The sequence below is a fragment of the Mytilus californianus genome, unplaced genomic scaffold, assembly GCF_021869535.1.
Source record: "Mytilus californianus isolate M0D057914Y unplaced genomic scaffold, xbMytCali1.0.p SCAF_1, whole genome shotgun sequence".
Taxonomy (NCBI): domain Eukaryota; kingdom Metazoa; phylum Mollusca; class Bivalvia; order Mytilida; family Mytilidae; genus Mytilus; species Mytilus californianus.
The window spans coordinates 16091971-16115276 of record NW_026262581.1 but is presented as its reverse complement, the minus strand read 5'-3'; the positions used below and the strand labels follow the sequence as shown (position 1 = coordinate 16115276).

Sequence of the window (23306 nt, the reverse complement as noted above, 5' to 3'; positions counted from 1 at the left end):
GTATTAAAATAGTTTAGTGTCATTATATTTCGGACGGAAGTGCAGTTTCACACAATTTTGATACTTAGGTTGGAAAAGGGTGTGATATACTGTCTTTTTAACCCAGTGATTTTGTTCTTACTATCAAATCACAGTTGAGATGGTATTATTTTATGCTTTTACCTATAGGTAACGATTAAAGGGCTTAAAGCTTATAGAAATATATTTAGATAAATAAAAGTCTTTTAAGTGTAAAAGCACTATTTTCATATCTCGCTGACAAAAGTAAAGTACCAAAAAAGAAGTAGAAGTTACAAAGGGGACACTCGAAATGCATAAATCGATCGCGAAGATAAACCAACAAAGCCCAGGCGAAAAAAACGAAAATGACCAAAAAACAAACAATAGTCTACAATGATTACATAGAAAGATATAGAATAAGCAACACGAACCATAAAATGACCATAACGTTTTTCATACTATAAATCCTGAATTAATTTGATGAGTTTCAATTCCCTCTTTTAACATATAATATAAACGTTGAACTGTATTCTTTCCTGTCGTCCAAATAATAATTTCCACTGTATTCTTTAAATTGTAGAGACACCATAATGATTCAGAACACGAGGAGTTAAATGATATTCAAGTTAGAATACCAACTACAAACCGGTCGTCTCGTTCCAGTCTAAATGCAGTTGGTAATGTAAACAATAGTAAATCAAATAACCTTACTGTTACAACTGCAATAGTAAATCTACCAACTCCAAGCACAACGCCGGAAATGGAGACACAAGGCACAAGCGGGCCAATGGTGCAACCACCTTCATATACGCAGACGCAAGCTCATAACCCGGAAAGTGTAAGAATCTCAACGTTATGATGAGAAGTGTTAGTATGAGAATGAAACCGTTTTGCTCATAGTCTGTGATTTTATCGATTGAATGTGATACAGAAGAATTATTTCAAATAGTTTTGAATGGCTGAAATTATGTCGAGATGTTGTCAAGACCAGGAAAAGTATTTTCTATTCAGAAGTTAGTAGAATACCGATAGAACAATCAAAACTGGAGGATAATGTTTTAAAACCAAACACAATAAATACAATTGTTGGTAAATTGAAAGATAATATCCACGTTTTAATCATGAATGATGTGTTTGAACCTCCATTTGTGCACAATCCCAATGAAAGTGATAACGAAATTGATGGCCTAAATCGGAATGTTTCACTTTGAATGGTCAAACAAAAACCTGGTGTTTTTCCTTGGTTGGAAAAAAGTGACACCTATTCATTTAATAATTATGTATGATATTTACAATACTTTTTTTTACATTTTCATACCATAGAAATTTTCCTGCTCACATATTCTACGTAAATGGTTAGCGTTTGTATATGAAGGATGGAAGCACAAAGTTAGATGTGGAATATATGAAGTTCATTATAATGTACATTTTTATATAATTGTTATTTAGATTTTTCATATCCATTGTACCATATTTGTCCAAAACAATCCAATCAAAACAATATCACTGTACAGTACATACGTTCATTATTTCTGTACGTTGTTAAACATTTTGCAACGCTTGCTACTTTCATTATAAAGATTTTGTAGTGTAATTAGAATCATTTGTAAATTCAATTTTTGTATCAAAATAAATATCCTAATGCAAACGGATCCACATTTCGGAAATTATTAAGATTTAGATGAAGCTAAATTTTTGGTAAAATGTTGGAAATTATTTCCTTCTGACTCATTTATGAGGGTCTAATCTTTGCCTTGTCTATTTACAACTATTGCAATAGTGCTGTCCTATTTTAGCCTTCAATCGATAAAGTTTATTTTAAAATTATAATAATTACTCTCTAAATGTCTCTTTTGGTGTTATTGGTTTTAAGTGTTGATGTTAATTTGACATATACCCGACATCTATTCATATACACTATACACACTATAGAATTAAAACGACTTCAGTTCTCTGAATTTCCAATCACTTATATGTTATGCGGATGTCAGACCAGAAATTGAAAAGACAATCAGAAACAGATTGATCATACTTAATATATTCAAAACAGAAGGACAGAAATGTTTACATATTGTAAAGAGTAGAGCCATTTCTTAGATAGATGAAAGTTAGAATTGTTTAATTGTCTGCAAAACAATATCATGAATTACATAAAAACACTACATTTTTGTAGGTAAAAAAGGTATATCTGACATTGATTTGTTCGACACCTTTCTCAAAGTTTATACATATATATAAGATGTGTTGTTCTTTTTTTTTTACAAGAATCGCGTGCACCATTTTACCTATTTACGCATATATTGCACTTATCAAGGGTTTGAATGTTTACTAAAAGGTTCATTGTGTGTGACTGTAATAATGATTGAATGACATTTACATTATTATAAAAGTGCTTTGTGTATACATAATTAACGTGCCAAAAGACAAACTGCAACTCTGACAAAAAAGTAGCATGATAGCAACACGGTTAAAGGATTATTTATGTACGATGTAGAAGTTTAAATATGATCACACTAACTTTTTACATTGACTGCTTCTCCTGTTTTCTGATGGGATTTTTTTCCAAATATAAACCGCATATAAAATATCTTTCGAAAACAAATTTCCCATACGGATATAACGGTGTTCCCTCATGGTAGCATTAAATTTTCCCTTTTCTTGGTGCTTTGTCTTTTTAACATCTAAATTATATATTTATTCATCAGTTATTGCTTGTAACGCCCCGTCAAGAGCCAGAAGCTTTCTTCATATACCCTCTTATACTCCACTGACTACAAACAGAAATAAATGGCTAATTTAACTTATTGATAAATTCAATTTCTGTTTTTTACTCTTTAGCAAAACAGGCCATTGCGGTTAATATTTTCAATTGTTATAAACATTAGACTATAAATATATATATTTTATAGTTATTTTTGTCATCTTTTTTTATTGTAATAATTGACAAAAGCTCTGTAGATATTTGCGTTTTAGTGGAAAATTTCGGAAAAATTGATCATTTGCACCCAGTTGTGTATATTTTAAGATATTCAGACTGTAGTGAAGAAATTATTGATTTGTCTCCAAGACACTAGCAATCAAATCAGTAATTGGTTTAACAGATTGCCAGTATGCGACAGAACTATGTGTAAAATATTGAATCTTTAACATATGACTACAGGTTAATACTATTACAATTTTTGAAAACCAGATCTGACCACCAGGCGAATGTCTAGTCGTTTATAAATTCACTGCAATTAAAGGGAAATGTCCTAGAATAACGTTTAGCTTCTTTTTGTTTGTATATAACCTGATTTACACAATGAATTATAATATGTGCTGTTCTTATTAAGGATATGTATGTATACTGAAAGAAGAATTTGCGATAGATACTGTTAGGCTGAAAATAAAATCGTATTTCGTTCGGGGTAGATTTCTGTAATCAAAGTAAGAAATCTGTTCTTGATTTCATTAAAAGTGTTGTCAATATATAATATATCTGATTCCCTTTAACTGTATACGACATATGACTATGAGAGAAGAAGAAATTGTTCTGAACTTTAGTTCATTCGTCATGTTTTGATTTGAAAATTCCAATTGATGTATATTCTCTTGATTTTAGAACCTTCCCACACAATCCGAGTGATGTCCCATACAGACTTCTTGATTACTTAAACATTAACGAGGCTAATATTTTATTAATATATTTGTATCGATATGAAAAACATAATTTGCAATCATGTCTGATCATTGCATTATGATTTGAATAGTCTGCCCCTTGAACGTAGTATATTCATAATAGAATATATAAGTAAGAAGATGTGGTATGAGTGCCAATGAGACAACTCTCCATCCAAGTCACTATGTATAAAAAGTTAACAATTATAGGTCAAAGTACGGCCTTCCGTAGAAACCTGTATCGTGTATAGTATTCAAATGTCAAGTGAAGGTATCAAATTTAAGGGGAAATCAATTTTGTTTGGAATATCTATGTAATATTAATCAATGATTCCTATTTCAGAAAACACGACATGTGTTGACAGAATGACCTTCACCTGGCATGCTCTGGAACCCTTAGTACAGACACGTCTGTCAACATTATAACATAGGGCTATCTAATACCTTAATATAGCCCAGACAACTTGCCTGAGGGGGATTGAAAAAATAGTCTTTGTATAATATTTCAATTTTCGAATATCTCTAGACATTTTGATATTTTTAGATATTTTGTCAGGTAGTTTTTTTCAAATGAAGTTAAATATGGCAAAAAGAACTAGGATGTGATTCTTTATCGAATTTTCCATCGTAATATGCTTAAACTCTATTTTGTTTTATAAGAATCAGGCAGTGGTGACAAACAAAAACCCACTCAAGTTTACATTAACGTGTGTTCAAATTGGATAATGGTGCACGAATATAACATTCGTTTCCTTTTATTTTTCTTGTATTTCAAGATATAATTTGGTTGAAATGCACTAGAAATTGACAATTAAGAGGAGCTAATTCCGTAATTTGCTATCATTCTAACCAAACTTTATCTAGAGATTTCTAAAATTATCAGGCACGCAGAAACGAAAAAAGACCTACCATTCTAACTCAGTATGAAAGTAACTTCATAATAGAATGGTTAGGAGGGTATTTTTTTTTCGGTCATGTTTTGAAATTCTTTTAAATTGGCTGATTAAGATTCAATCTGGCATTTAATAACCATAGTCTTTTCAACAAGGATATTTTCATAGTCTAAACAGCTGATTCAAATAGTGAATGTAAGGATAGATTTATTTAATAAAAATATAGATGATGAAAACACAATCATCCACATGAACGCCAAAATACTTTCCCATAACTGAATATTTCTTGCATATATATTGCTTGTCCTTATTAGATATGAGATGATTTTGATTTATTTTTGTAATTATCATTAAAGCAATATGAGACTGTTTTTATAATAGAAGTTTAATATAATTATATACATTGTAATTTGAAATAGTGCTGTTTAAATACCTTTTTCCAGTGGTTAGCATCAGATACCGTTGAAAAGGTCAGAATCAGTGTTTCAATTCACAACATTGGGTAAAATTGAGCGACCTTCTTTAACATTCTACCCTGTATCAATTATCACTTAAAGAGTGGGTGCCAATTATAGGTATTGAAATTGTGTTTCTTTAAGTAAAGGTATGTGTACATAGAATAGTTTGTCAATTAGAAAAAAAATACTACTACCAAAACGACTCCTCTTAATGGTAATGATAATTATGAATATTGTTTTCGAAAGAAGTGTTTTTATAACAGATCGATATCGAAGACTTCCTAAATAAAAAAAAAAAACTTTTTTGGATTTTTCATATTTTACAGAACTTCTAAAATAGCGCATAAACATAATATGATGTTGCATTGACTAATGAACTTAGGCGCATTGTTTGATCTAGTTAGCTATTACTGGTTTGTTTTTTAAAAGAAATTTCGACAAAGATATCTGCCATGTCCAGATTATTCTAAAAGAGTTACACAGATGTTTAGAAATAATCTTAGATAGTATATTTAAATGTGGTTCATGCGATGACTAATAAGCGATTTTGCATTGACGTTTTATTTATTCTCCTTGTTTGTGATAAGCTCAATCAAAATTGTTTTAGGTTAGAATTTACTTGTAGAGATAGTTAACTTGTAGTTGTACAGTGGTTTAAAAGTCTGTTTCATAATACACCACGTGACCCTTATAAGCCCAGAATATTTGAATATAAGTAAAATCATTACTTATGTTCTATTCTAAAATTTCGGCAACAGTATTTTATAGCAGCAATATATATATATATATGTATATATGAAAAAGTCAGTTTTATGGATTATATAAATGATGGCAATTCCTTGCAATAATAGTCTGTTGTAATGTGTTCTGGCTACGCTAAGGAGGTTTACATAGGTAAAGAGAAACAACTCTTTAAAATCAATAATACGTTTGTGTCAACAATTTTTATTAATATATTATAAACTTCTAAGTAACACCGATATTTTAATTGCCGTTTCACGTGAGTGAGTTAAAACACGTTGGTGAAATAGACTATTGCAAACGCAGTAGTGATTTACAGATTTATCTCATTTTAACCTAAGTCTAACCGTCAAAGTATAATTGTTTGTATAAACTACAAAAAGCTGATTAAGCTGATTAAGAATAAATACAATTGCTGCCTTGACCGCTCTCTAAGTACATCAGCTATGTCTAAAGTATAAGTTACTGAAATGTTGATTGCCAAAACTGCTAGTTTAATTCATGGTTTATTGTGCCTTTTGGGTAAATATCAAGTTTAAGAACCAGACTTGGCAATCCATGCAACAGAACAAATCTGTTATGTGAATGAGCAAATACTGCATGTAGAACCATATTTTTTTTATTGTACAAATAACAGTTAATTTGTTTAATTATTCCATATGTAATATATTTATCTATATTAGAAATGTTGACACCATTTGCTATGTTTGTCAACAATACTTTGCAATAATGGTATGTCTGTGAGAGTAAAACACGACGTGTGCATTTATTGTGTGACATACAATTATAACCCATGTGTAGCAATTGAACAACCATGAGTATTTTTATTCCTTGTCAATAAGTTGGCTCAATTTTATGAATGTTGTTTTTATATTATTTGAAAAGCTGTGATTTCATGTTAAACAAGACATCCCATAATTTCAATGCTGTGCAGTGTTTTGTTATGTTATAGATACAAATTCATGTTTGAGTGTAAGTATGTATGTATTATGAAAGAATTTATTTATTTGTTATAAATGCCTTTGTTTTGATACCCCTCTCTTGAGTTGGGTTAAGAACATTTCTAAAAGTTATACTATGAAATGGTATTCTCGTGACTGAATAAAACTTATAGTTCACTCAGGCCCTACATAGATTTGTGAATAAATGTGTTATTCGGTTACCCTTTCTTGAAAAAAAATAATCCAATAAATATGCTTTCCTCAATTTATTTTCAATGATTAAAATATGTATTTCATTATTTTTACAAATCTTTAATTCAGTCAATTTTTACTATTGTATTATGCATTCTATAGAATGTCCTTAAAAATGCAGACTTACCATTACATATGATCGTATCATTAATCAAAATTAATAAAATTCAAAATTAAGTATTCCAAATCAACGTTGATTATATTTTGGCAGCGATGTAAACGAACTTTACCTTCCAATATTTGAAAGGTAACACAATCCTAGATTAAGTCAAAATTCAGGTAGGTTTATCAAAAACAAAGTCATTTATAGCGTTTTGAGAGTACACTGGTTGCATGATTTTTCCTTTCTTTTCCAATATTCCAAATACCAATATTGGAATATTAGTAGATAGTTTAACTATTCCCGTTGTTACTGTTTTTGATTACGAATAAAATCCCATTCAACTTTTCCGAGTTGCTATTTATTCATACTTGTATATACATGATATTTCGTTCTGCTCACAAGTATGACGAAGGCAAGAAAAAAAATCTAAACGAAGAAAATCTCAAGTTAATTAATTGAAAACAAATGTTATTCAAATGTCGTTTCTCATATGATGACTTCGTACCAGAATATTGGGCGGAGGACATAAAGTCGTAAGTCCGTCAACGACGGCCAGCATCACTGTCATCGGTTGATCGAGTTCTTACTTTGTATTAATGGTGCAATTGAGGAAATTGCAAGTTATGCCTATAACATGTATAACCGAGGAATTTTATTATTGCCGACGTAAAAAAAAATCGCCTATCCAAATTTAGACGATCATCAATGTATTATACATGATACATTAATAATGGTAGTCAATAAACTCATGATAGATACCAGGATGAAAATTGTGTACGCCAGACGCGCATTTCGTCTAAAAAAGACTCATCAGTTACGCTCGATTCAAAAAATTCATAAGGGGTTCCACGGAACCCTGTGTCTCGCCTGTGATTGCTGCTGTCAGTTTTAAAGTGTAATGTTTACTTAAAAAGTGAGTCCATTTATCAGTAAAATACAGAATTTATAAAAAAAATCAAACTTTTTCTTTAGATGCTTTTTCTTGGTCTTGAAGATGAGCTTTTGTCCAAGTTTCATAACAATCCATGAAGGTTTACAAATTTATCATGTAAAAAACATTAATCCTAGACTGTCTGTAAATGTTAACTGTAAAAAAGGAAGTCCATCTATAAGAATAAAATTGAGAATGGAAATGGGGAATGTGTCAAAGAGACAACAACCCGACCATAGAGCAGACAACAAAAATACTAAAAATGAAAAAAAATATATTTTCAAAGGTTTGCTTCAGACATTATCTCTTAATCATTAAAAAGCTACTGCTAAAGTTTCATAAAACTCTATGAAGGTTTGACATAGTTATTGGTATGTAACAAACTTTAACCGCAAACTGTATCTACTTGTTAACTGTAAAAAAAAAACTAAGTCCATTTATCAGTAAAATACGGAAAAATGAAAATAAATATTTCCAAATTTTGCTCTGGATACTATATTTTGGTCATAAACAAGCTTGCGTCCTAATTGCATAAATTTCCATGAAGCTTTGACAAAGTTATTGATGACTGAAAAACTTGAACCTCGGACAAAATCTGAAGTTAACTGTAAAAAACTAAGTCCATTTATTAGTAAAATACAGAATTTTTTTTTGTCCTGAATACTTAATTTTAGTCAGTAACAAGCTTCTGTCCCAAATTTCATAAAATTCCATGTTGGTTTGACAAAGTTATTGATGTCCCAAAATTTTATAGCCACAAACTGAACCTAAATGTTAACGCCGCCGCCGACGACTGAATCTAGGATTGCTTTGTCTCGCTTTCGCGAAATAAATTTCGCAGACTCGACAAAAAGATAATTGATGTCAACATATAAGTATTGACTGCCGGGTTCAATTATGCCATTACACATTTGTGCGAAAAAAATGTGAAGATCATACAAGCAGATTAATAAGTAATTCATCAAAAATAAAAAAAAATCACTTACTCAACCAGGAGAACTTGGTATCTAAACTTTCTTTTTGAGCTTGAACAAAAAATTTGTTGAGAAACACTGGTTTTCGTTGGGTCTATACCTCTGCTGGACAAGGGTGTCATCAGCTTAGTAATCGGCCGTGCGTCAGGACAGGTATGATTTATAACATAGCTTTTATCAATTCTCTTGTGAAAATATTAGCAGTCATTACGAAACTACATTTCCAACTCTCTCAGGAAAAGTTAACCTTGGTTGATTTTAGTTGCCTTTGAATCAATTAGATCCTCATATATCCAAGTATGTTTGAGTGTTCCTGATAGGTGGATATAGAAAAACGAGTCGGACACAATATATTTATAATATATTTTCACGTTTTACCAAACATTTTTACTGCATATTATTTAGATTTGTCTATCGTCGTCTACTCCGAAATAATTTGCCGCCTTAAAAATACCTTAAGACGTTACAGCAATTTAAAATAAATGTACAAATCGACACAATAAGGAACACAAGTATAAGTGAATTGCAGTTGTGTTAACTTGGTGGATAACACAGTAAGATTTGTAGTAAAACCCTGCCGGCGTAATCATCCCAGTACATAGTTTTTTTATTACGGGTTGAACGTCATAAATTAAATAATAATTTGTTGTCATAAAGTGTTTCCTGTACGTTGATAAGTTTAAGTCAATGTGTTTTAAATATCAGGTAAAAGGTGTCTCAATTCTCTGGAAAATGTTTTGTTTTGGTAAAAAGAGTGTCAAAATGTAGCAAGACACCTTCCTTAATTCCCAACAGACAAGGTCACACCAATATATGTGTATGTAAGTCATAGTATGAAAATTATGAGGTGAAGAAAATAGGTATTGACAATTCTCTTGACCAACTATATTTTATGATAACAGCCTCCTGATCAATATAAGGTCTGTTGTATATTTTCTTTTAAAATTTCAGTCTTAGATTGAGATTATTCTTTTAAAATTCTGAAAATAGTAAAATAACAAAATTACCGAACTCCAGGGAAAATTCAAAACGCAATGTCCGTTATCAAATGGCACAATCAAAAGTTCAAACACATTAGCAAATGGAAAACAACTGTCATATTCCTTACGCAGTACAGGCATTTCCTTGTGTTTAAAATGGTGGATTAAACCTGGTTTTATAGCTAGTTGAACCTCTCATTTGTATGAATAAAGGCAACAGTAGTATACCGCTCACATTCGCGAAGAATTCCATTATATTGACAACAATATGTGAGCAAAACAAACAGACATAATAGGTAAAAATGTAAAACAATGGGGTACTGCAGTCAACATGGTGTTATAATCTTGATCACTATAAAAACAAACAACTATGTGAAAAAAAAAAAAATGGCATATAGACACTCTATAGATCAACATCTACTGGTATGAGGCAGACTTCATTTAAGGCATTCACAAGAAGAATGAAGAAAGAGCTGTGCCATGAACGCATGATACGCCCGTCGCTTTTTCAACGAAAAAAGTTCCTCAATGTAATATCAAAAATTTATAATAGATATAAACCAGGCATCAAAGTTTCATGAAAACTGCTCAAGGCATTTTTGAGTAATTGTCCGCAAACTAGAAAATTCCCCCTTTTTATGAATAAAATCTCATAAAAGTAAGATCTAAAATTTATCAAAATCAAAAGGGAGCTTACGTCAATAGATATTAACAATTCACCAAAGTTTCATGAAATTGGTAAAATCGTTTTTGAGTTGCTGTCCGACATGTTGGCGACAGACGGCTCTCATACAAAATAATACTGAAACATTTTACTTTCATCCATTTACACATTTTTTTAAATTGTTTAGGATTGATTTTTTTCATCTTTAATGTTAAAATCGAATATTGAACAATCGTTTGCATAATATTATTAACTCTATGAAGTGAAAAACCAACCATGCTTTAATTTACAATCAAGATTACTGGTAAATTACATAGTCAGAAAAACACACAGTTGACAAGATTAAATTAAATTGGGAACACTGTCTTTTACATCTTCAGAATGGTGATATATATATTATAACAATCTGCAAAAACACAATGACATAAAATTCCCCATGGCCAGATGAGAACCACACGCCGAACTGACAGTGTTGCGCATTAATTACATTACAAGGAACAGTAAAACGTACAAATTGAACTGACCCGGATTTCGACAATTACACGACCCAATTTTTTGTGGATTTCGTGTTGCATAGTCGTTAAATTGTTTTCTTTGTTGTGCTTCGTGCTCTGCCTGTCTTTACGTTTTCATTTGTTTTTGGCCATTTCATTGGCAGTTTGTTTTCGACTTTTGAGTTTGAAAATCTTCTTTGGTATCTTTCGCCTCTATTTTAATATCTTTTCAGTGATGCCCGTTGCCAAAATGTTTGTAAACAAACGTTGAATAGGAAATATAAAAGGACCAAAAGTATAGCCAAAGCCGTGCAAGAAAACTTAGCTATGCATGATGAAGATTTATGTCTTAATTTCAAATGATTTCCTTAGTTTTACAACAGAAAAATTAAAATACAACAAAATCCGCAATTTCTTGTATGTACCGAAGTACTGAGCTACTGGGCTGGTGATACCCTAGGGTGCCAAGTTCACCAACAAATGAATTGACAAAGTGGTAGTGATATTATTCAGCGGTACCATTTTTACCGCACCAGATGCTTTATCGAAGATAATGCGGCAAAGTTCGGTAGCAAAACACACCCACTTACAAAAGTTCATCATCTTTTTTTAGAGATGTAATCACCTAGTAATGATTCCCAACTCGTCTGGAGTCCACTATAATGTTTACACTGAAAGAAGATGTGGTTTAGCGTTGTATAAACTGTTGAAGGATAAATTACAGTTGCAGTATCCACCATACACTGGCGATGCTTTACTTGATATAACTTCTCAGAAAAGAGGAATTCACAATCGAAAAATTAAAGACAAAGCATACGTTTTATAATTCCTGTCCATTGATTGGCACATTGAATAGATTAACATTCCAGCAACGAGAAATTTGTTTAACCATCGTATTTGTGAATCTGCGTACACAGATAATGCATCAGCTATTGGTTTAGTTAATTGGTTTTGTCTTATCTATACTTCGCAGACGTGGGGGTGTCTTTGCTGATAGGAAAGGGCCTCACGTTTGTAATTATCTACTTTAATCTTCATTTGAATCGAAAACTTATTTCCTTTATTTGACACTAAGAAATCTTTATACTTCGAAACACTGAATACTTTAATCGACCCGCCGTAATGAAACAGTTTTTGAAAAGTGATGACAAAATTTCACAATGATATATATTATTGTTATTATTATTGCAAAAAAACGATTGCTTTTCACCTTGTTGCAATCGTCTGGTTATTTTGTAAATGTTTGTTTAAATATAGTTGAAAATTATGCTTGCCTTCTACTATGTGTCCTCAATCCAAAGAGATAAGTAAAATTTGAGTATGTGTGACTCCTAATTGTAAAATAATATATATAACAAAACGAAGCCTTCAACATTTCAACATTTTGAACTATCATCTACAAGTATGGGAAAACAATAGTCAAAAGCAAAAATAGACGTATTTAATAAGTCTGTATATTAAGATACTTTTATTAGCACAGGACCTCATAATAGATACCTAACCTTCTATTCCTCTTTTCCTTAGCGTATTACCTACTTGAAAAAAATGTTTTGGAAATTTCTTTAAAAGAGTAGTGTTTATTATGCTTAGTTTAGAGATATCAGATTGTAAGCAAATACCTTCAAAATTTCAAAATAGCTTCATGAATGGAAAGTAATAGTCAAAGTAGAAATATGCATGTATTATACGTCATTATATTGAAAGTCTTTTATTTGTGCCAGACCTCAGAAAAGATAACAATCCTTATTTCCCCGTTTTCCTTTAGTTGAAGATCAATATAACGTAAATGAGACGTATACTGTATTAATTACTATAATCTTCGCTGGTATGTTGAGCTACAACTACGTGTGGTGTCTGTTCTGAACTGAATTAAATTTATAAAAAAACAACACGATTAGAAACATGTCACTATGGATTGAGTACGATATGGACGAACACAATAATGAATTAGGCAACTGAAAAATATGAGTTAACAGCTTGTTTCTGGATTCTATAAATAATTTATTTGTATTAATATGTTCATTTCAAATTTTCTATTTTATCTAATTGGAATTTAATTAATAAAATATGTTTCCACTAAATATGTAATTTAAAAGGAAAATCAATCACAACTCCCCCTCTCCTGAAAAAATCGTTCGAAATTTTGTTTGCTGGGCGGCTATTAGACAATTCTATATGTTGTACTTCATATATACATTAGACTTTTGCATTCAGGACTGTATTACCTTACTTTCTGTAGGAAGTAGAACAATTATGAATAGTTTTTTAATGTATAGCCTTATTTCGATTATAACGTAAGATGTATATTAGTATTCATATGAAGCGTGTGGGTTTTAATCTGATATTATTCATGTTTTTTCAAGAATATTCCCCGATTATTTTTGTATCTGTCATATCGTCGGTGAAGTTTAACATATTAAGCCTGGCTGCTTTGATGTATTTGAGTTAGCCTACGTTTTAAATGTTATGTCTTTTGTCTACTGAACTTTTATGGATTTTTCTGTTTACTAAAGACGTTTTATATACAATGAATATTTGAAGATCAAATCAAAAACAGTAAGTCGAAGAAAAACAGTCCATACCAAAAAGACAAATCTTCACATACACTACACAGAACACTTAAGATTAAACACAATGAACCAAACAAAAAAAAAATAACCCGGGATAAACTCTGGTGTTCATGAAGGAACAGCAGTTCCTGCTCAACAAGTGACATCTGTCGTATAAATCTGATAAAAAATACACAATATTTAATCACATCCAGTTGTTAGGCTTCTTTAACAATTTCTATTTCCAAGAATAAAATTTTGACCTTGACTTAATTTGAAAAGCAATGTTAACCTTTGAATCGAATATAACCGTTTGGTGGTCTTACTTTATTGAGTTGCAGTGTGTCGTTTACATGTACTTAAGATATCTTTATATTCAAAGGGACGAAAACAAGAAGGCAAAACAATCAACTTTGACCTTGAAAACCACGAGGCAAAGAAAATATTGTAGGAGTATTCTGTATCAATAATCTTTCCCCTAGACTGTATAAATTTACTACAGTATACAAGTCATCCACTGAAAATTTATAATATAATTTTATCACGCAACCTTACGTCTGTCGGGTCTTGTTATATAGTATAGAATTAAAGGCATAATGATCTATATCGCCATTAGGGTCACGAAAAATAACATGATGTATTTCTCTTTGCTTTCAAATTATGACATTTGGAGAATACTCAATCTATATTTATGCGCTGCCCTTAGGTACAAAACCTCATCTAATTACTTTCCGATGGATATATCTGATGGACACAAGTTCTATGGTGTTTGTTTGTCACAAGTTTAGTTTTTGCAATAAAACTAATATCGGACGTAAAACAAATTAATTAGTACACCTGTAATGAAAGTACGAGTAATTTCGTTTATACTATTGTCATCACTTTTGGTCTTACCCGAATGTGTGCAGCTGAAACTGATAATCTTTGGTATTCAAACTTCAGTGGAAAAATTTCCTGCTGTCTTTTATTTCTTAAATAATAGTTACAAAGTTATATTTTATACAATGCCAATTTCATGTCTGACTCGGTCACTTTCCTTTATAATAAGAGTCTCACTTACACACGGACAATAAGTTGTATTTTAGACAATATTAGATAAATCTTTTTCTTATGAAGATACATATGTGATTTTGAATGCGACTGATTCCAATGAGTTAGAACCTTCCTCATAAGGACTTCTTGATTTCATGTCTATTATAATATACGCATGATACTTACTTCTGTCAGCAAGACCTTGTTTCTTTGATAACTTTCGTCAGGTACGTTAGAGACTTGAAGTTTCTGAAGTCAAAACTATAAATCGTTTTAAAGTATGAAACCAAAAGGGCAGTCTAACAGCTAAACCGATTTTAGGTGAAATTCTCGTAAAGAAATATTTCAACCATACATTTTAGTATAATTACATACTTATTTAACTAAAAAATAACAGAAAAATTTAATAATGAAAATCAACATTAAGTCATGAGTGCAGGGCAGTATTTAGTATAATTGCTTCCTTATTTCAATTTCTAGTAATCTTTATCGTTTCTGGTCAAACAGTATTTTCAATCTGACATTGTACAAATTGTTTTCCAAAGGTCAAACCACAGTCCGTACTTATCGAATGTAAATAAATATCCAAACATTGTTTTGTCTCGAGTATTTATTATTTTGATTCTGTCAAAAACAAACTGAATAAATCAATTGAACGCATTGTTTTTGAGCCCGGCAGATATATCGAATGCAAATATATATCCGACTACTGAAAGAAGTGGAGTTCTTGACAAACTGTTATTGTCTTCTATTCTAGTAGCTTCAACAAAGCAGCAATTAAAGATTAGTTGGCTATACACCTCCTTGTTAGTACGATGGGTGGTAATTATATCGTCATTAAGACTTCCATTATATGATATAAATTATACTATATCGATCTCACAATCTGTATGATTTTAAGGCAAGTCTAGTTAATACTACATGTTACAAAACCATTTATAGTTTATTGTCCTGAATAAAACGACGTCGCCTGTTTGACCCATCGTAGAAAATATAAAAGTTAAACATATGCAGAGCCGAAAAATTTAGACTTCAAGGTGTCAGACAACCATCTCAAAATCCCTATAAATGTCAACCAAATTTTACAAATTTCACAGCTTTCTAAACATTTTACCTTAATTTTAAATTTATAGAAACCAGGTATATCATGAATTGTACATGTATCATCTTTCTACATGCCAATTTGCAACCTATGTTTAAAGTCTTGTAAGAAAATACTAACGTTGGGAAGACAAGTACTGCTAAAAATAACCCTTAGTTTTCTGGAAATCTTAAATAAGTATACTATGAAGCGCATTAATCCTCAATTTTTAATGCAAACTAATGGATAAGTAAATTTTGGCTCAAAATGATCTACATATATTTCTCTTTAAACAAAAGTTTCATTTCTTCAAAATTGTTGGTTAGTTTAAGTAAACAATGACATCAAAATCACTATTTTTTGTCAGGAAGGGCTACTTTTACAGACCAAGGCAATGGTCAGATAAGGTTTCTTCATTCCTTAAGAATGAGACGTAAAGTGTATGTTATGATTTTTTTGTTACTTTTAACAATGAAAAGAAAAAGTAAAATCACAAAAATACTGAACTCAAAATTCAAAAAGGAAAGTCCCTAATCAAATGGCAAAATCAAAAGCTCAAACACATCAAACGAATGATTAACAACTGTCATATTCCTGACTTGGTAAAGGCATTTTCTTATGTAGAAAATGGTGGATTGAACCTGGTTTTATAGCTAGCTAATCCTCTCACTTGTATGACAGTCGCATCGAATTCCATTATATTGACAACGATGCGTGAACGAAACAAACAGACACAATAGGTAAAAATGTCAAAAAATAGGGGTACAGCAGTCAACATTGTGTTATCATCTAAATCACTATAAAAACAAACAAATGTAACAAAGAAGCACAAAAAGGTATACATCAAATTTAACATCCCCTTTTTGCTTTTTTAGACACTCTCCCCGAAAGAGTGATGTAAAATCTGCAAAACATCTTTATATGGGTCAACAGGTTTAATTATCCCATCGCTATCAGACAAGGATGTGTATCAAATACATGTTGAACCATCAAAAAAATATCGGAGGCGCCAACACAAGCTTTCTTCTACAGCAAGGGAGTTGTTGAAGCAGTCGATGGATAAATGGCATCAGTATTTCAAAACAGCTGCTTTAATTGTTTTTTGTGTTACATTCTTTATTATTTGCAAGCTTATTTCTAATTTTCCTGCTTTTCATGTGCTGTTTGGACATATCAGAATAATATTAAAGTTGCAGACGTTTATACATTTTTCGTCCCTCTACGTCAATTTTCTCAAACAAGCTGGAAAGATTTTAAAAAGCAAAATAACAAAAATACCGAACTCCAAGGAAAATTCAAATCGAAAAGTCCCTTATCAAATGGCAAAATAAAAAAACACATCAAACGAATGGAAAACAACTGTCATATTCCTGACGTGGTACAGGTATTTCCTTATGTAGGAAATGGTGGAATAAACCTGGTTTTATTGCTAGCTAAATCTCTCACTTGTATGACAGTCGCATAAAATTCCATTATATTGACAACAATGTGTGAACAAAACAAACAGACATAATAGGTAAAAATTTCAAAAATAGGGGTACAGTAGTCAACAGTGTGCTATAATCTTAATCACTATATAAACAAACAAATCTGTCAACAAAGAAAAACGAAATGGTATATAGACAAAGCACATAAGCTTTAAATTAACGGCTCACCTCCTGTACGCTTAATGTACTTCATTTTCATTATATCATACAAAGTAGATTTGTATTCATTTAAAAACATTTGCATTTTTCACTCGTTTTGTTTTTTGTACTCGTATTTATAATCCCTTAACTAAACAGAAATTTAAATTGTCCTAAATTAACATTAAAATTGTCCACAATTGCCTCAATTTATAATGAAGGAATTACATGTTAGAAGTACATATGTAAATTCAACTCTGTATGTTTCACCTTAAGGCAGCAATACACAAGAGTTTGGTTTCGCATTTTGGCCATGGTGATTTTTTTTAAATATGAAAGTTTTTGTGCAATAAAATTGATTTTTAGATAGCTAGAGAATAGAGGTATTCCCGTAACAGAGTGGACAACCGTAGTACTTTTGTTGTTAATAATACTGAATGATTTATTTAACTTGTTTGTCATCGGCTATCGATAACAATGATTCTACGCTCACTCAGTCAGTGGCCTTCATGTGGGGATTTAGATAATCACTTGTTACACATTTTGATACATAAAATGAAACTCTTTTCACAAAACTTTAAAGGAACTTGTTTGAAATATTCTTTATATCAGCACACAAAACAGTTTCATTTAAGAGAATAATAAATGTCCAGAGCTAATATAATTAAATAATCGATATAAACATTAACACATTTCGATTTAAATTTTTTAAGTCCATGGGGTTAATTCACAAAATACCTTAAGAGAAAAAAATTGATACATATATTTTATGCACATTTTCATTGCGATCTTAAAAAGGACGAAGTTGATATATAAACTGCCGTCAATTATTGTGTGTGTGTAAGTTTGGCCGTTTCTTCAAAACAATTAATTGATTCTAATAAAATATTGGAAAGGAAAAAAACCTTTGTTTCAGAAAAAAGAGGGAAAAAACTAATTGATTTACATTCAAAAAAAGAGACGAAAAAAATACGACACTGAGATTAAAAAGTAATGTTCATGTATGTGCATGAGAAAAAAAAAACAATCCCCCCCAAAATAAAAAAAACCACACACACTCAGAAAAAGAAGAATAGTCAGTGCATAATTATTCTGCTACCAAGGGTTTTTCACAAGTATGGCAGTTAGCAATAATGTTTCCTATATACATCAAACTCAAACTATACATTTTACCTATTTCGTAAAGTAAATGCAAATTTCATAAGGCTTGTTCCAAATAGCTTTTTACTGTCCAATCTCTTGCAAGTACGAAAAAGACCGTACGAAAGTATATTTTGTCTATGTTTTGTAATTGCACAACTATTGAAAGTTGATCATGCATTCGTTCTAAAATAAAATTTTACACAAGATAATAATTTAAAATATTCTAAGTGACAACCGCAATGGGTTAATCGCTTTAACGTCCGAAAAAGATAATAGCCAACATATACATTGTAACTTTTAAAGCTAGTAAAATTATTTTTATGTTTGAAGAACCTGCAATATCATAAAAGTTGTTTATCAAAACATAAAAAAGAACGCAAGTAAAGAATGTGTAAGTATTTAATATATATCAAAACTCAAAGGTTATTCCTTTACTAGTTTTTCGAATTATTTTATTTAGGCGTTGAGAACCTTTGGCGACTCCACAGTTTAAATGTCTATAATAAATACGCGTACTCTCAAATCGTACTTTCTTTTTAATTTGACCTGTTGATACTATTTGTAATGCTTTTTTGTTATTTAATGTTAACATGGATCTTGTCTATATACCAGCTTTGATTATTTGGTATTACTACAAATTTTTACTTCTTCGTACTATGAACATCAAAATTATTTCATATTTTCTTAGATGCTGTTCTTGGACCTGTACAGGAAGTTTTATCTAGCACTAATTGTATAGTTTATTGTTGATATTCACTTCATATGTACCAAGTGTTAGATTAGTTTTATTGATATTGAAGAAATTTCTTGGTATTCCTAAACGGAAGATTTTATACACACAGAAGAAGAAGTATACTTAACAACAAACTTTTTTTCATTTACCTGTGTATAATATGACGCAGGTTTCTTCAAAAGTGATGATTTTCTAAAAATTGTTTTGACATTTCACAGTGATATCATACTTTAACTTTGTTTAAACCAGTTTATTTACTTTTGACTTTAATTATTTATCCCTTGTAATTTTTATTAACTGTGTATTTGCATTCAGGTGTCACAGGTCAAATTTATTCGTTCATTGTGTGTTAATTTACGTTTTTTGAATGAGTTAAGCCTTCCAATTGATATTTTATAGTGTGTTTTTCTATGTTGTGATGTTATACTTTTGTTTCAGAAAAGGGAGAAGGTTTGGTACCATTTAAACGTTTACTCCCGCTGCAAATATTTGCACCTGTCCTTAGTCAGGAATCTGATTACAGTAGTTGTCGTCTATTTATGTAGTTCATACGTGTTTCTCGTTTCTCGTTTTTATATAGATTAGACCGTTGGTTTTCCGTTTGAATGGTTTTACGCTAGTAATTCATTGGGGCCCTTTATAGCTTGCTAATCGGTGTGAGCCAATGCTCCGTGTTGAAGGCCGTACCTTGACGGTTTACTTTTATAAATTGTAACTTGGATGGAGAGTTGTCTCATTGGCACTCATACCACATCTTCCTATATCTACGACGTGATAAGTGGGCGTTACAGACGAACGTTCACCTAATCTAACCCAGTCAATGAGAGACCTGGCCGCGCCAAGAAATGGTCTCGTCCTCACAGTTATGAAAACGATTATAATATAGCCTTCAAAGTCTGTTGATATGAACATTAAGATTGTTTTTTGCATGTTTTATATGACATTGTCTGTTTGACAGTCCGTATTTTCACAGAAATTATTGTAGTGTTTTTAAACAAATATTTGACGCTCAAATTTTCCAAATCTATTTCATGAAAAATGAGGTGTAATGCATATGATTTTACATACAATTTACATGTACCTATGGTATATAAATGTTGTCATTTGGTAGGGTTAGATATGATATTTTTATGGGTTCCAGTTGTTGAATACGAGTTTCGGTGTATTTGTTTGTTGAAACTTCTGCATGGCTTAGTCTTTCTTTATGCCATTAAATCAACACGACATTCACACAACGAATACGTCTGTTAGAACGCTTTGTATATGTATTCTATTACAAGGAACGCATACTCCATAATGTACTTCACTACAGATAAGTGTCTTGTTTAGTTTAGTTCGCAGTTCAATCCCTAAATCAACAACCAACAATTTATTGAACGAAATCGGTCTTGAATAGTTTAAAGCATCACGCTGAAGTAACATATTTGTGATAAGGACATCAAACAAACGTTGCATGACAGATAAACATTTAAGCACACGTAAATTAAATCTCCTGGAAGACGTTAATGTGATGTTGTCTGGTTCAGTTCCTGTGTCACAATCGAAACCTTTTGTAAACAGAAATCAACAAACTTAAATATACATGGTATAGTGTGTATAACATGTGTTTCTCTCTTATCAAAGTTAGGCTACGGTATTTTGCTTCTTAATTAGGGTTATTCTTTGATAGAAGGTAAAATGAATGTCAAGTAGAACTGCTCATAACAAAGTTATATAACACGTATTAGTTAAATAGTTGCAAGGGTTTCTGGCAAGGAACGAGAAGACTGCTATTTTCGTGAAATTTCTTAATCGAAAAGTTGTAATTCTATCAAAAGGAAGTAATAAAAATATTAGCTTGGAACAGGTGCAACATAAAGAACAGAGAATAACGGGGTGCTGAACATTAAAGAAGAGAGAACAATGGGCAAAATAAGTAAAGAATAGAAAAAAAATGGTATAAAATTAAGGAATAAGGAAATGAATTGAAGGACCCCCATCTAGACCATTATAAATGTATTACTTACCAAAGATTTTTAGCCATAAACTTGATTGTTTTAATAGTGTTGGGGTTACCTTTATGCTTTATTTGCAGCAATAACAGCCATTGCTTCATTATCGACAGAAAATCATACGGACGTCGATGGGACGATTCTGATAACATTAAGTCCCAGTGGACAAAACGTTTAAAAAGTAAATGGACGATGGTGCCATAAAATGCAATAGCTCGAATAGACTTTTGAGTCTAATGAGATAATAATGTATATGACAGTCTTCATAAAATAATTGAGTGTGTCAATCTACACCAGTTGTCAGGACTTTCCCTGAGATAGCAATTTATAGAATCGGGTCAATAGCTTTACAAACATTAATTAACGTATGTTTTTTTTTAATATTTAATTTTATTAAAAACGTTGAATTCTTATCTTTTTAGCAGGAACAGTGACATGTTAGTCCAATTTCAGATTACTATGACTACTTTTCCCCGATTGAAATCCAAGACAGGATTAAAAATGTTTAAAATTAACTTAATAATTGGTCAGTTTGAACCAACATATACAAAATTTTACCGAGTAATAATGAACCACTTAGTGATTATGAACTATTGAAGAGGGTTCTGGGATAATAATTTTTCGTCAATTGATGTAAATCCCCCAAAATACCAATGATCTCCTTTAAGACAGAAAATATATTTACTGACTGTCTATGTACATCAGCTTTTAACATTTTTTCTACTAATAATATCTTTTATATATTTCAATGATTCGATTATCAGTGTGTGGTGCATTCAAAGAGCTACAACTCAAGTGAATCAAACTATTTCGTGCCATTCATGAATACTCCAAAGAAGGCACATTACATTTTGAATGATATATTTACTAGCGTACTAAATTATAAGCTTTGTATCGTGAGTGACTTTTTTCTGTAGACAAATTGATCTTAATGAAATTATCTTTAAAGAAGTTATCAATAAAAAACTGTGTGTATAGTGAAAAAATTCGTAAGGGTTCCGCAGAACCCAGTGTCTCTCCTACTTTTGCTGTTAGTCGCAGGCTCAACAAAAATGGGGAAAAATTATTAAACATTTTCCTCTAGATACTATCTTTTGATTGTAAGTTCTATTCAAGTTTGGTAAAAATCCAAGAAGGTTTATGAATCTAATAAATGTTTTAAAAAATTTAACCGCAGACTGTACGTAATGTTAACTGGAATAAAAATAAGTCCATTTATAAGTAATATACGGAAAAACAGGAAATAAATTTTTACAAAATTTCCTTCAAGATACTAGCTTTTGATCATAAACAAGCTTCTGTCCATGTTTGGTACAAATCCAGGATAGTTTAATAAATTAAAGGTATTAAAATTTTGAAAGCTTTAACCACAGAGTTTATGTAATGTTAACTAGCAGAAAAACTAAGTCCATTTATAAGTAAAATACGGATAAACAGGATTTTTTTTTAACAAAATTTACTTTTGAATACTTTCTTAGGAATAACAAATAAGCTTCTGTCCAAGTGTGGTGCAAATCCAGGATAGTTTAAGAAAAGTCGCAGGCTCGACAAAAATGAACATATTTACCCTGTCGACGCACACCTTTTGGAGTTTATGCAATTCACATAATGCAATTCCCTCAGTTTTGTTTCTTACCATGATTTGTATCTGTTTTGTTCGATTTATGAGACTTGAACATCGGTTAGTTACTGTTGCCGAAATTTGCTTTATATTTTTAGAAAACATTGTGTTATTCAAACATCAAGTTTCATCAACGTTTTGTAAATTTCATGCGTCCGAAGCGTTTTTCTGGATTTACCTTCATAAGAACGCTCAAAGCCGAATATATGTAAGCCAAATATGTATAAGAACCGAATCAGTTGAAGAGCTTTATGATCAGACAGGACACCCGTCTGAGGTCAAATTTACCTGATAGAGTTGAAACCTTAGTTTCTTCATAATTATTGCAAATTTTATAAACAGACAATTTTAGAAAGGTTTCTTATAAATGAGAGGTATGCTGAATATTTCCATTTTTCTGTTTGTTCAAATTGGCTAAATACCTTCCAAACTAACAAGGTTCA

The 23306-nt window shown here is 31.1% G+C and overlaps 1 protein-coding gene across 3 annotated transcripts in view; it reads left to right on the top strand.

Annotated features, from left to right (window-relative positions):
• The window catches only part of LOC127712375 (potassium voltage-gated channel protein Shal-like), an 83900-nt gene extending 76510 nt beyond the window's left edge, over positions 1 to 7390 (top strand). For all 3 annotated transcript variants that reach the window (XM_052218890.1, XM_052218960.1, XM_052218804.1), the window contains one exon: positions 581 to 7390. In XM_052218890.1, the coding sequence (XP_052074850.1) occupies positions 581 to 859 (279 nt within the window). In that variant the 3' untranslated portion in view covers positions 860 to 7390. The remainder of the gene's footprint in view (positions 1 to 580) is intronic.
• The last annotated feature ends 15916 nt before the right edge of the window (positions 7391 to 23306 follow it).